The sequence below is a fragment of the Chinchilla lanigera genome, unplaced genomic scaffold (genome assembly GCF_000276665.1).
Source record: "Chinchilla lanigera isolate Chin_1 unplaced genomic scaffold, ChiLan1.0 scaffold00024, whole genome shotgun sequence".
Classification (NCBI taxonomy): Eukaryota; Metazoa; Chordata; class Mammalia; order Rodentia; family Chinchillidae; genus Chinchilla; species Chinchilla lanigera.
The window spans coordinates 24180225-24195074 of NW_004955425.1; the positions used below are offsets into that span (position 1 = coordinate 24180225).

Here is a 14850-nt window from a genome sequence, read left to right on the forward strand (position 1 = left end):
ATGGCCACCACCAATCTTTTACAGGAGAAAGCTCTCCTATAAGCATCACCGAAAGAGTACTAAGGACTGCTTAAAGGTGCAGATCTAACCTGTCTATCCAATCTCCTGTTTTTTTTTTTTTTTTTTATTCTGGTGTGTTTTAACTCCCCTAGTGGTTTGGGGGAGCTGTGGTTATTCTCAATTAAAAGACACCCACTTCTTTGGAACCTCTGAACACCTGCAATTTTGAGGAGAGTAGAATTGTGGCATAGGTAACTGCAAGTCCCTTCACGTCACCTCCAGGTGCCCAGTGTGCACCCAACGCCAAGCAAAAGTCTGCTAAGTGAAAAAGAAAAATACTGTTTCCAAACACCTTGGCAATCTCATTGAGGATATCCTGGTACTTGTTTTTTGATGACACATGTCCGGTCTGTTCTAATGTCCGAAGGTTCCTCTGGATTTTCCTCTTCTTTTGCTCAAGAGGCAGCTGAGCGTCTTCCATCATTGCCTGGCTTTGCTTCCCATCTTCTGGAGTCCTGGAGTCCATCACCGCGCGGCTCACCATGTCTTTGGCATGATCTTGTTCCTGAACAGAGAATATTCAGTATTGGTTTTTCTCTACTCTCTTAATCTCAGATTTAGGACCCACACTAGGCAAATTAATGTCAAAATGAAAGCTGTCCTCAAGACAAAGTCCAAGACTAACCTGGTCCTCATGGTTTTGCAGTAGGACTTTGGAAAGAATTACATCCTCTTTGTAACACAGTAGGAATGGCAAACTTAATTTGGGCAAAATTCTAAGTAGGTACTTTTTAGAGAAGTGCCAAAGTACCTTAGTAATGAACATGTTTTAGTGGATAACTACTTTGGCATTCCCTGGAGGGAGGGATTTCAATCCCTGGGTAGCCCCGTTGAGACAATTAAAACTAGATTATCTACTAAAATGTGGCTTTGAGAACTTGCATGTCTGGAAGGCCCTGAAACTCTCACATCAGCCACAGTTACAGAGATCCGTAAGCCAGGCAGTGAGGAGAAGGGCTTCACCCTGGTAATGGGGTCACTCTCCAACTACCAAAGCCAAGCAGCCCACAGGATTTCTTTGACCCAAAGGGGATAAGGATGTTCTGGCATACAACGAGTTCCAAAATAGACTATGAGTAAAGGAAACAAATACTATCTAGGTAATTTGTTCAAGAAATAAATAGAGATGTAAAGACAGAATGGTGATCTTCCCATTTCACTGTGCTAGCCAGGTGCCTGACCCACCAGATGAATTCTATGGACATGGCAGTTAGTAATTAGATACTGCAATGTTAGACACAGGGTACACGGGCCAACACTGTGGACACAGGAATAGTTGGCAGGTTAGCAACACACAGCAGTTAACATTAGTGAGCACTTAACATTTGCCAGATACATTCCTACCCATTTAACACGTTTTCACGCACTTAATCCTGCCTGTGAGTTAGAAATTATTCCTCTTCCCATTTTATAGTTGAGGAAACTAAGGCACAGAAACATTGCAAGTGTCCGGAGTTACACAATAAGCAGGTATGGAGCTACATTCCACCCCACCGTCTGTGTTTTTGTCACTTAGTCATGACACATTTGGGGGAAAATGAAACAATAAACACTAAAAGTCTCATATTAAACTAGGATGATAAACTAGGATGATCTATCCATACTTTCAAAAAAAATCATGCGTTAATAAACATCAGATAATTTGAAATTTTGTTTCATATTTTAAAAATTAAAACCAGAGACAGAATGGTTTCCTGGAAACCAATTAAATTTTAAAAATTCAGGAAAATGTCTCATTAAGAAGTAACTAGATGTTTTTGTTGACTTTTGTTTAGGGAACAGCAATTCTTGGTATTAAATTCCTAATACTGAAACTACCTATTTCAAAATGAACTGAATAATGATATATTTTAAGAGATAATGAGGAGTTCAATGCAAGAGTATCATGAAAATGCACCTACACCAATGTTACATGGGCCCAGTACACTCAGACATTTGCCTCTGAAGTGCTGGGAAAACAGTCTTTATGTGAGAGATGGATTTCCTCAAGTTAGCAAATACGTAACTTAGGAAAGATTCTACATCCTATCAAACAGAACTATCTCGTGGTTGACTTATCTTGTATGATAAAGTTTATGATGACCCTTCTGAGGCTTTGAAAGACTCAGAATTACCTTCCTACTGTGCAGCACAATTAAATTCAGCATAACTTTGATGCCGTGTTTTCTATTTTCATCCACTGATACTGTACATGGGTTTTATCTATGATGTGCTCAGTTGGCTACCATGACAGGCCTGACTCCTTACTTTCACACCACGTCGGAAGCAGTTCCTCCCAGATGCCACTGAACAGTTGCCATGGAGATACACTACGGAAATCAAATCCTGTCTATTATATTTATTTTAGACTTACGCACAAATTACCTGCTGTTCAGTTGCTGGGGTCTCTAGGATTTCAGTCAGTGTGGCCCCTGGCTGGTTTCGAATCACATCAATAATCAGCTTTTTGGTCCTTACAAAGGAGAAAAAGAGGAGAGAGACTTTCAGACAGCAGCCCTGGTACACAAATGTCAGTTCTCTTGAGTGAAGATAGGTCCAAAAATGAAGCTTCAAAGAAAATCCCTCAAAATGAAACATTCTTGCGGGAATCCACTGGTCTGCTCTGTGGCTCTTGAGAGTTCATGAATGTTTGATCACTGAAGCCTGGGCTTCACCCGTTGGATGTTGGAGGATTAAACTGTCCCTCCCTGGGCACAAGTACGCCATAACATCCCTTATCTAAGTATTTTCCTTCTTTGTAGACAGAGACGACTTTTTGATGGGCAGCAGGGGTAAGTGCTGCCAACGTGGCCTGCTGTCATTGAGGGCGGAGAATGCTAATACCCACCTTTCCTGACTTTAGTAGCATTTAAACTTCTGAGCCTCTCTGTGCATCGTAAGCCTTTAGGAGCCAGACCAAGTGCCTTGCCCCCTGCCCTGACAGAGTTAGAGCAGGCTGGGGACAGGCGGGAGCAGAGCCCCATGCGGACTATGGAGGCAGCTAGGATGACAGGTGTTCAAGGACCCAGGGAGCTAACAAGGCCAGGTCCTGGTTCTCAGCTGGAAGAGGACAGAGGGCTGAGGGCAAAAAGTGCTGAGCGGGAGAACCCTGTGCAGTGTGAAAGCCATGTGACTTACTACTTATTCTTTATGGCAATTGGCCACTCCCTCATAATTAAGGACCTGGTTATATCATTATGAAAGAAATTTAATATAAAGGTCAGTGGTCCAGTCTTCTCTGTCTTATACGAAGCATGCATTATTGGAAACAGCCTCCCTTCTAAGAGAAGCAAACAGAGGTTGCCTAAACTACACAGGTCAGGGCTAAAATTTCACTTTCCTGGTAACTCCTTATCCTGTTGAATTTCAGTTCTGTCAAAGAACAGCATTTCTTGCTAACCAATAGTAGGTGGTTTCTTGCACTCACAGCATGAAAACTAGAGCTAAAAATAAAAATTTTACACCTTGAAACCTAAAGGCAATTTTTCCTGAATAACTCCTCAAAGTTAACTCCCAGTATAAGATTTTTGAAAATAGGATAAAATCTAGAAGTCCTCTGTAAACAGGATTCTGCTCATCTGCCATTCACCACACCTCTGTAGAGAACAGTGACTCTGGGCATCTTCCCTCGTCCCCCTACACAGGCCTCTGAGGGCCATTTCCTCTGGCCCTGAGACCCTGCACTGCCGGGAATTTTCAGGCTGTCTGGGAATGTACACACAGCCAAAGACTCCAACAGAGCTGAAAGTGGGCACACAGCTAATTATAGCCTCCTGGGAGATGGCCTGGTCCCTGAAGCAGCTGTGGCTGAGAGGGCCACACGTCCTTTTGTCCATGTGAATCTCTGTTCTCCAGTCCCAACCAGAAACAAACTAAAAAAAAACACTGTGTTAAAAATAAAAGCTCCCAATGGCTTCAAACATGCCAACAGTGACTGCTTTTTGATATAATGTTCTACAAGCTACCTTTTTTTTTTTTAAATTTTAAAGAGTAGAAGAAGGATAACATAGTAATAGGGAGGGCTTACCGAATTACAGACGAAGTGGTAAGAAATTATCAATGGTTGTTATTTTACATATTGTTATATTCAAGATAGTTTCTTAGGAAAACACATAGACAAGTAATAGTGACTTACAGACAAAAGTGGTAGGTTATTATCAGTGGTTGTTGTACTATACTTTGGTATCTTCAAAGTGGCTTCTAAAGAAAATACATACAGCTATACATGAGTGACCAACTGAATACTCATTGACTGTTCTCAATGTAGGAAACACATAATAATAAACATACATCCATTTATGAAATAGCATACGAACAATACAAACATTACAGAGTTATGGACAGATTAGTAGGAAAATATCAGTGGCTGCTGTAATACATAGTAGTATCTTCAAAGTGGTTTCTCAGGAAGACAGAGATATGCAAGAAAGATCTAACAAGTAGTTACAGCCTAATGGTTGTGAAAAATAGTGTATTACCTCCTTATCAATGACTCCTTTCACTGAGGTGTGATGGCTGGAAGGCCAGGATTGAAAAGAAGGACCGAGAGACTTGCACCTGTGTCTAGTAACAGGCTGTTTTCTTTTTCCTAGATAGTCATGATTACCCAGGCCTCCTCCATGGAGATGACAGTCCGGCCAGACGGAGAAGGCAGAGTATGCCCTGGGCCCCCTCATTCCTGTTAGACTAACTGGTAGGATGGCTCTGAGCTCTAAGACTTCCACTTCAGAGGGCAGACCAATCTCTAGTAGTCATCTTTGCATTCAGGGCATGGCCCAGGGGGCTTCTTAGGGCAGTTCCTTTTGAGGTGGCTTGGCTTTTAATAGTGGTAGCAGATGAATGTAGTTGTGAGTTCTTCTTGGGGCCCAAGAATCAGACTTAGGGTCATATTTCTCTTAGTGCTGCAGCAAAAGTAGTTGCTTTTTCTTGGTCCCTTTGTTTACAAGCTACTTGTGATACACAATTCCAGGAAACTCCTAACTCATCTTCTTTAGATGGGGTCACTTATATGTGCCCCACCAGGGACAAAGAATGGCTTACTTGTTCAGGAGTTGTTAAAGGACAAACTGGCTATCAGAATTCTACTTTGTATCAAGCCTGTGATATCTACTATCTACTTTGTATTCAGCCTTCACTGCTGAAGTTCTACCCTAGACATCCTAAATCCAAGTAACCAACTAGACCCAAGATGAGGAACTCAACTCTTGCTGTCCCGTGTACCTAAGGATTAAGGACACCAGGGTCGCACGGATCTAAGGTCACATCTGGGCTCCTGTTGCATATTAGCTATGTGGACTTGTGCACCTTAGGTGGTAATTCTGATTGGTTTTATTTTATTATTTATAAAAGGGAAACCTCTCAAAGAATTGATACAGGATTGATCAAAAAGATGCTTGTAAAGCTATACATAGTCTTGAAAGCTACATTTCCCAGGATGGCAGCCACTGGCCCCAGGTGGTAGCTGAGCCCATAAACAATGCCTAGAGCATGCAGGACATGCACTGGAGTTGAGCAGTTAACATGGGGAAAACAACAGTAGCACAGCAACAGTTTCTTACACTGATCATCTATTAAAATGAAAGTACTTCTGATATATTAAGTTAAATAAAAATATATTAATAGAAATAATTTCAACTCCCAACATAAAGAAATGACCCCTGTGTGAGGTGACAGATGCCAATTATCCTGATCCAATATATTATTTGTATACATGTATTGAAATGTTACACCATACCCCATAAATTGAACATAAATATGTATAATTATGTGTCAATTAAAAAATTCACAAAATAAAACTTCTCACTGGAAAACTGAAAAGTTTTTTTTTTTTTTAACCTGTTTGTTTTTGTTTGTTCTGTTTTTGTTGTTGTTTTGTTTTCCGGTACTGGGAATCAAACTCAAGAACCTTGCTCTTGCCAGGCAGGTGCTGTGCTGCTGAGCTAAATCCCCAGCCCCTAACCTGTTTGTTTTTAAAATGTAGTTTCTAGAAAATTTGAAATGACATGTGTATCTCTTATTAAATTTCTTTGGGAAAGTGCAGCACTGGAACATTCCATTCTTCTACAGGAAACGAGCTGTCTGAGAGGCCCGCTCCCTGGACACGGTTAGTCACAGGACAGACATCAGCTCTGAGGGCATCTCAGCAAAACCACCCTTTGTCTGCTCTTACAAAGGAGGCCACAAAGACCTAAGAGGGTGAACAGGTAAACACTGGTCTTTTGCTTCTCTACTACTGCACAGAATGATGCAAATTCTCCTCCTACATCTTCAGACCCCCCAAACTTATAGAAGGGTGCTGTGGCTGTGTCCTCTTATCCTGTGTGTGTGTGTGTGTGTGTGCGGGGGTATTGGGGATTAAACTCCAGGCCTCGCACATGCTAAGTGCAAACCTTACCACTGATTTACACTTCCAGCCTGTCTTCTAGCACATTTCCTCTTAGACTCACAAAGAGAGTTTGCAGTCTGGTTCACTTTTCTGTTGCCAGTGATTTTCTTAAGATGCTTGCCCCTCCCCAGCCTAGGGCAAACACAACATTCCAGAAATGTCTGGCCACATAAATCAACTGGGAGAGTGTCAGCCCCATAGCTTTTCAAACAAGCTGGTCCAAACCAAGGATCCTGCCTTCCCTGCCTGGGGAGGTCTCTTAACTCAGAGAAATGAAGACGAACACACCAGGGAGTTTACTCACCTAGCTGGGCTCACAGCCCTCTGTTGGGGAACAAGGCGTCAGTGCGGTCTGGCGAGCTCATACGGCTCCCTGGCCGTGGCGACGTCGGTTCTATGGGCCCTGTTCCTGTATTACGACAGCTCCGCTACTGAGCCCTTCCTTCTGCCACCTGCCTTCCATTGTGCCACGGCTGAGAAGGAATTTGCATTTACGGAACTAAGAAATATTTCTGGTTGTTTAAAATTCTAATATCATCATTACACATTTTTATCACCAGGCCTACAATTTCACCTTGGCCACTGAGTGCTCCCACCAGTCTGAACCAAAAGCAAGGAGCTCTCTGGGGTGGGATACTGGATATCCAAACTGAATCATAGGAGCGGAGAAAAATTCTTAAGAGATGACAACTTAAGCACTTGGGCAGCTAAGTATGATTAAAACCCACAAATATCACCTTTGACTTACACATGCTTTTGTGGAAAAGAAAGCTTAATAAATGCCATAAAGGTCACATATTTTAAGATGAATCACAGGGTATAATAAAGCAAGATTTACACATGTGTAGTCCTTTATAATTTATACAGAGCTAATGCATGATTTCATGGGGTTGCCAGTCCCCACAGCACCTCCTCTTCTCCTCCTTCCCCATTTATAGCAGAGGACACTGATGATTGGTGACTTGCTGGGACTTGGTTAACAACCGACAGGTGGAGGTTGTAATGCAGTCACCCTGGACTCCACCGCCAGGCTTTTAAAATCCGACCCTGCTTTGTAGTACTGGGGAAATGGCAACAACCAAACTGAGGAGCTGTATTCTACAAATGTGACAAAGAGAAAGGGAACTCAGTGTTTCTTCCTAGTCCATCATATGCCCTGTGTGCCCCTCAGATCTGTCAGTCACCCCCTCTCGGCCTGAATGATGACCGGTGTTATGTAATCCTCATGATGTGTGCTACGTGAACAGTGACGCTGCTCATAGTGGTGTGACTGCTCCTTCAGGGCGCAGGCTCTGGAGGACCTGGCTTCCTTGGGTTTGAGTCTTTCTCTTCTTTGAACTGTGTTACCCAGGATGAGGGCTACGTCTGTTTTGAGCCTATTTTCCTCCTCTGTAAATTACTGAGCATATTTTCCATCCTGATGGGATCACTAGATCATATGATACATTGTATATGTTGTATATAGGCACATATGCTCTTCATGCTCTCTCCGAATATAACTCTGTGTGTTTGTACACATAACAAATGAGAAGTAAATATCCTCAGTACTACCAAGCAGTAAATATTTTCATTCCCTCTGTGGTTGTCTTTTCTTTCTTTGTGATATCCTTTTCTGCACACTTTTTAAAAAACTGTACAAGAGTAAAAAGATAAACCACAGAAGGGGCAAAAATATTTGCAAATCATGTATCTGATAAGGGCTGAGTATCTAGACTATATAAAGAACTCTTTCAACTCAGGAACCAAAACCAACTCCATTTAGGAATGGGTGAAGGATTTGAACAGATATTTCTACAAAGAAGGTATACAAATGGCCAACAAGCACATGAACAGAGCCAACATCTCTAGTGACGAGGGAGTTCCAAATCAAAACCACAGCAAACACCACACTCCATACCCACTGGGAGGGCATTATTGTAAAAAGTAAAAGAAAAACAATGTTACTGACTGTGTAGAAAGTGAAGCTCTCAGCCTTGCTGGGAGGAACGTGAATGGCTTAGCTGCTGTGGGAAAGGTCCAATGGTCCATTCAAAGGCTAAACACAGAACTGCGTGTAACCAGCCATGCCACTCCTAGATCTGTGCCCGAAGAATCAAAAACAGGTGTTCAACAACAACTTGTAAGTGGATGCATCTCGGGACCACAATGTTGAGTGAAATAAGTTGGACACAGAAGGTAAAATATATCACGGTTTCTCTTACATGACAAATCCAAAGTATCATTTAAAAAGCAGAATAAAAGAGGAGAGGAAGCAGGGAGGTAGACCTTTTGCAGATGGGAAGAGATTCTAGAGATGGACAGAGGGGAAGGAGGAGAAGCAAAAGGAATAAAAAGGACTAAGATAAAATATGCATATTACCAATTCCCATGATAATGATGCTCACTAAACAGCACAAACATACTCAAGAAAACTTGTACACAAAAGTATGCAGCATCATTATTTCCACCTAAAGGTGGAAACAACCCAAATGTTCATCATCTGAAGAATAAAACGTAGCATAACATACAATGAAATATTACTTGATCATGAAAAGGACCAAAGTACTGATTCAGACTACAACCTGGAGGGACTTTGAAAACATTGTTGAGTAAAAGAAGCCAGGAACAAAAAGTCATATATTATACACAGTGGCACCTTGGTTCATGAACTTAATTCTCTCCATGATTCTAGTCGAAGAACTCATTCTCTGATTCTAGTTGAGGTTGTGGAACAAATTCTGTGAACTGAACTGAGGGAAGAATTAAATTCGTGAACCAAGGTACAACTGTCATTCCATTGATAGGAAATGTCTAGAATAAGTAAGTTCCAGGAACAGAAAGCAGACTCGTGATCAGCAGGGCCCGGGGAGCGAAAACACTCAGATGTCAATGACGGTGCGGTCCTGGACAGCGGAGACGGTGCCTAGCACTGTGACTGCACTATCATCCACACTGTGAAAGAGAACAGATCTCACACTGCATATTCTCCACCACAATAAAGCAATCCCACTGGCCGGCTCTACAGAGAATGGTGATGACAGGAGCAGTGGTGTCTGTATAGTTTGCTCCCTGCTCAGCCGGCGCTCCACAAGGGAGGCGGGACACAGCTCTAGGCCTCCTGGGATGAGGTGCATCCCTTCCCAAGGCACCTGATTTTTCTGGTTTTGTTTTATTAAATGTGAATTCTAAGAACTTGCACAGCCATGGAGACACTTGTCTGAAACTAGTGCAAGTGGATGTGACCATCAGATGGCTTGATACTTTAGATTACCCAAGCTGTGTTCCCCATTCATGAATGCAGGCAATAGAGTTCCCTGCTTCTAGAAAATAGTCTTCAAATTCCAGATAAAACCAACTGAGAGAAAGCTTCACCCCGTTATTTCAAAGAACAGAGTATATGAGGCCATGGGATAATCGACCTAGTTCCATCTGCACGGCAGAACCAGCCTGTCTACATTTCCAGTCACTTTAATAACTGTCGCTTGGGCAGAGGCGGCCAGGAAGCAGAACTCCATTTCCTGTCTTTTCTCTACGCCCTGCTCTGCCCTGTCTCCCTGAAGGTTCAATGTGATTTTGTGCGTAGCAGGGGAAAGCCCTGCCCTGAGCATCTGAGAGGTGGAGGATGTGTCCCTGGTCCTGCGGCTGTGCCTGTGACCGGACAGTGAGGTCGCACTGGCGGGTCCACTGCTGTGTGCCCAGGACCAGCGCAGGTTCTCGAGTGTCCAAGGTCAAAGCCCGCAGAAGTGGAAGAAGTGGATCACACAACCTAGCATGCTGGGGAAGCTCTTTGGTGGCTGCACATCTGGAAAAACTGCAGTGCTGCCCGATAGCAGGACACCAAAGCCAGCACCAAAGCAAATGGCCACAAACTCCGACAGGTTGCTTGCAAGAAGGCGTGAGAAGCTTCATTGCAGATTTATTCCCACTCCTCACCACTGCCCTTCCCTGCTCTCCACCTTCCTCCATGTATCCGGTCCAGTGTGTAGACGGCATCTGATCCCTTATGCAAGCTCTCCAAAGCTACACTGTTCAGTGAGCACGTGCTCTTGGTTTGTGGCATTTGGAGAGTCGTGCTGCCGTCCTTTTTCTATGTGAGAGGACCAATGGGGCACACTCAAGAGCCTTCACGGGACACACAGCGGTGGTTGAAAATGTGGATGCTTCATCTGAAATCTCTGGGGCAGAAGTTAGGGTCTAAATAAAGTCAGAGCTGGTGACCATTTCCAGGACTAGTTTAATAGGAAAGGAGGCCAACAAGTCAGGTGGTATCAGGGCTTACCGTGTATGTGCCTTTTTCCATCATTTTATAACAGAAATAAAATTTGGTTAAAGAGTGTTTCCTTGGAAATCTTTCAACCACTGTGAAACAGATATTTCCCTGAGTTAATTACTTCATTTATTTCTTAAAGGAATCAAATCACTCCAAGGAAAACCAAAAGCCGAGGCAGGCTGTTCCAGTACTCAGTTCCCTCCTGAAGGAGAGGGCCTATTATCCTCGGTTCAATGTCTCGCTGATAAACACAGTGCATGTCAGTGTTCACCGGCTTCTGAGTGAATTCTCTGGGGTTGAGTCTCACCAAGTGTGTGAGTGTCGGCCTGTGTGGCTGGGGACACGTGGCTGCTAGCTCACAACTTACTTTATCATAAGACTCCGGCCATCAATAGCGTCGCCATCCTCTATGTCATATTTGCTTGTCAAGTAAAGGGAAATCTCTGTTTTTGAGAGCTGGTTTAGTGTGTTCTCCTTGTTAGGGTCATTGGGGTCCACCGCTCCTTCGCCTGTAGGATGAGAGCGACAGTTACCTTCCAGCTCACTCCCCATGTGGGGGGACGGCGTCGACACTGCCCTACAGAATCCACACACCGCTACAGCTGAGGTGGGTTTTTAAATATTTGACTGCAACATTCAAGTAACACGGGACACATATTTAAAATATGAACAAATAACAAAAAGAGAGAACAACTAAAGGAGAGATTTTAGGAAACACAGAAAGGAATGTTACTTTTTAACAAAATTGGTTTCTTCATGTTCTTTCTTTGTGAAACAGATTGACTGATAAATGCTGTTTGACATATCTGGAGCTTACCTTCCTGGATATAAAACTGTTTTTTAGTCAAGGAGACTATGAATTACAGAATTTCTGGTATGTGTACATGTATGTGTATGCACTGTGAATAAAACCCAGCACTTTGCATGTGATAACACGTGGTCTTTCACTGAGCCAGCCCAGAATTATAGAATTCTTAGTGTAAGGAGGGGAAAAGGTAGATATTCTCCTTTAAAGAAGCTCAAGTATTAAATTTCAAAACAATTTTTATGGGAGTGAAACTAAACAATTAAACAAACGAGCAAAGTCCAGGTGCAGGAGGCACAGCGCTTACCAAGGAAGGATTCCACGCTGGGCGCTGCTCCCAGAAGCTCCAGCAGCTCGTTGAGGGAGTCGCTCTTCTCGGGGGCGATGGCGTCCTGGTGCTCCAGCAGGAGCTTCGGAGAGCCACACATACGAGACAAGTCAGGGCCCACCACCACCTTTGCCTTCCCACGCCCATACTCGACAGTTTCCTCCCAGTATCATTCAAACACTCACCACGAGCCCGACACGAAAACTGGGCTGCAGAGACACAAGGTTAACCAGACTGCAAGACCTGCCTGGGGCAGCCTTCTGCACTGCCCCTCCCTGAGCTCCCTACTGCCTTTGACAAAAAGTCAAAACTGGGGGAAAAGAGTCTAAACGAGGCAAAGTATCTCAGCAAACCCTGGCAACAGACTAGAAGGGTCCTTCTACATCGCTTTGGAGAGCAGTTATGCAGAAATCAAAGATTATACTGTATTATTCTTTTAAAAATCACTATTAGCTATTTTAATCTGTCCTCTGGCAATGAAGAGCCTCCCTGTTAAGGACGGCAGAGATGTCCCTATGGTTTCTTGACCTGAGAGCCAGACGTGATGGGCAGCTATCCCTTTTTATAATCCCCGAAAGACTCAAAAATGAGTAACAGCTTCTGGGTATCTTGCCAGGTCTTAGAGCAGCAGCCCTCGAGGGGAAAACCGTGAGTGCTAAGATTACAGGAAGGTGCCATTCTGCTTCACTTAATATTGAACGTCTGTCTTTATTGGTGTTTCTAATTAAATTGAAAAAGCACTTCCAAACCCTGGGACTATATCCCTGCTCACCGGAGACAGACTTTTAGTTGTTTAAAGCAACTATGGCAAAAGCTGAATCACAAGGATGAAGTCAGCCCCTCTTCCATTTTCAGTCTTTTTTCAACAGCTCTGTGGAGGCACACTTCACACCATCCAATATACTTGTAGAAAACCTTATGGTGCACGGGTTTAGTATATTCACAGAGTGCTGCAGCCACCACCACCATTCACTTCAGAGCGTTTTCATTACCCCAGAAGGAAGCCTGTGCTCATTCACAGGCACTCCCCATTGCTCCTCCCTCCTAGCCTCTGGACACCACTAATCTACTTTCAGTTCCTATAAACATAGAACTATTGAAGGATCTCATGTAAGTAGAATCACACAGAGTTTGCCTTTTTGTGACCGGCTTATTTTATTCAGCATAATGTCCTTAAAGGCTCTTCTGTATTGTAGCATGTATCAGAATCTCCTTCCTTTTAACAGCTGAGTAATACTCCACTGTATGGACATACCATATTTATTACTTCACATATGGATGGACCCTTGGTTATCATGAATAATACTGTGACAAACATGGGTATACAAGTATATCTTCAACCTTATTTTCAATTATTTTGGTTGTACATCTGGAAGTGGAATTGCTGAATGATACAAGACTGCCACACTTTCCATGGCTGTTGTACCATTTCACATTCTCACCAACAGCCTACAAAGGCGTGGCTTTCTTCATAACCAGCCAACACTACTTCTGTTTCTGATAGTAGTCATTTAATGGGTGGAAGATGGCTGTGGTTTGGCTTTCCCTCATCATTAGTGACAATGAACTTTTTTTTAAAGTGGAGATTGAGTCCACACTGAGCTACATTCTTAGCTCTTTCAAATAATTTTATTTTCGGATGGGGTCTGGCTAACTTAAATTGCCCAGGATGGGTTGGAACTTTTGATCCTCTGCCTCAGTTTCCCAGAATGCTAAGATTATAGGAAGGTGCCATTATGCTTGGCTGGATGTTGAACATTTTTTCATGTGCTTGCTGACCAGCAGTATATGAGACATCTACTTAAGCCCTGGGCTTATTTTTAATCAGGTTTTGGGATTGGTCTTGAGCTTTAGGAAAGTTTTATATATTCTAGATTAACCCTTTACTACATATATGACCTGTAAATATTTTTCTCCTATTTTTCACTCAGGTGACTCTGTCCTTTGATTCACATGTTTCCCTTTAAAAACTGTTATTAATCTTTTTATCACTGAGTTGCAGGACTCCATTCTGGAGACAAGTCCCTCATCAGATATATTATTTGGGATTATTTTTTCTCAGCCTTTTTTTTTTTTTTTTTTTCTCTCTCTCTCTCTCCTACTTTTTTTTCTGAGATAAGGTCTGGCTATGTAGTCCAAGCTGGCCTTGATCTCATGGTGATCCTCCTGCCTCAGCCTTCCAAGTGCTGGGATTACAGGCATGTGCCACCACTTATATAATTTTGTTTTGTTTTGTTTTTTTTCTGGTACCAGGAATTGAACTCATGACCTTGCGTTTGCCAGGCAGGCGTTGTGCCACTGAGCTAAATCCCCAGCCCCTGTATCATCTTTTCAATTTCTTGACAGCACTGTTTTTAACACAAAATGTTTAGATTTTGATGAAACTCAGTTTCTTTCTCTCTCTTGCTGCTTGCATACTTGGCATCATACACAGTGGTGTCAAACCACTGCTCTCTCCAAGGTCACAAAGATTTACTATGATCCATTTTGTGTTCATTTCTTTCGCACACAGGGTGGGAGGAAGGGGTCTGACTTCATCCTTTGGCATGTGGATTTCAAGTTACCCCAGCACCCTTTGTGAAAAGGTCATTCTAGCTGACGGCCTTGGCCCCTTGTGAAAGTGAACTGACCATTCATGCAAGGATTTACTTCTAGACTCTCGCTCCCTCTGATCTGTCTGTCTTTATGCCAGTCGGGCTGCCCTGGTTACTGCCTCTTCCTTCTCTTTTAATCTTGAGGAACAGTGAAGGAGAGTCTGTCGATTTAATACTAAATTTTTGTAACACTTGGTACTTGGTTTTGATTTGTTTTTGTTGCACTGGGGATGAACGCAGGGCCTCACCCAGGTATGCCAGGGCTCTAGCATGAGCTATGCCGCCAGCCCCTAACGGGGTCTTTAACATAAGGAGAGCTGTTCAGAAGCAACATCTCAAACAAAGGAGTGACTTTGTCCAACCATTCTGTCTGTGTGATTCACACTCTCTTTTAAAGTTTGTTTATGGCAGGGCTTGTTAGTTTTTCATGATAGTAGAAGTACTTTACTT

The 14850-nt window shown here is 43.0% G+C and overlaps 1 protein-coding gene across 2 annotated transcripts in view; it reads right to left on the reverse strand.

Moving 5' to 3' along the window:
• Iqgap2 (IQ motif containing GTPase activating protein 2) overlaps window positions 1–14850 on the reverse strand; it is a 216928-nt gene that overhangs the window by 12240 nt on the left and 189838 nt on the right. For both annotated transcript variants that reach the window (XM_005386040.2, XM_013514848.1), the window contains 4 exons: window positions 11786–11888; window positions 11041–11182; window positions 2425–2512; window positions 353–565 (listed from right to left, as the gene is read on the reverse strand). In XM_005386040.2, the coding sequence (XP_005386097.1) occupies window positions 353–565; window positions 2425–2512; window positions 11041–11182; window positions 11786–11888 (546 nt within the window). The remainder of the gene's footprint in view (window positions 1–352; window positions 566–2424; window positions 2513–11040; window positions 11183–11785; window positions 11889–14850) is intronic.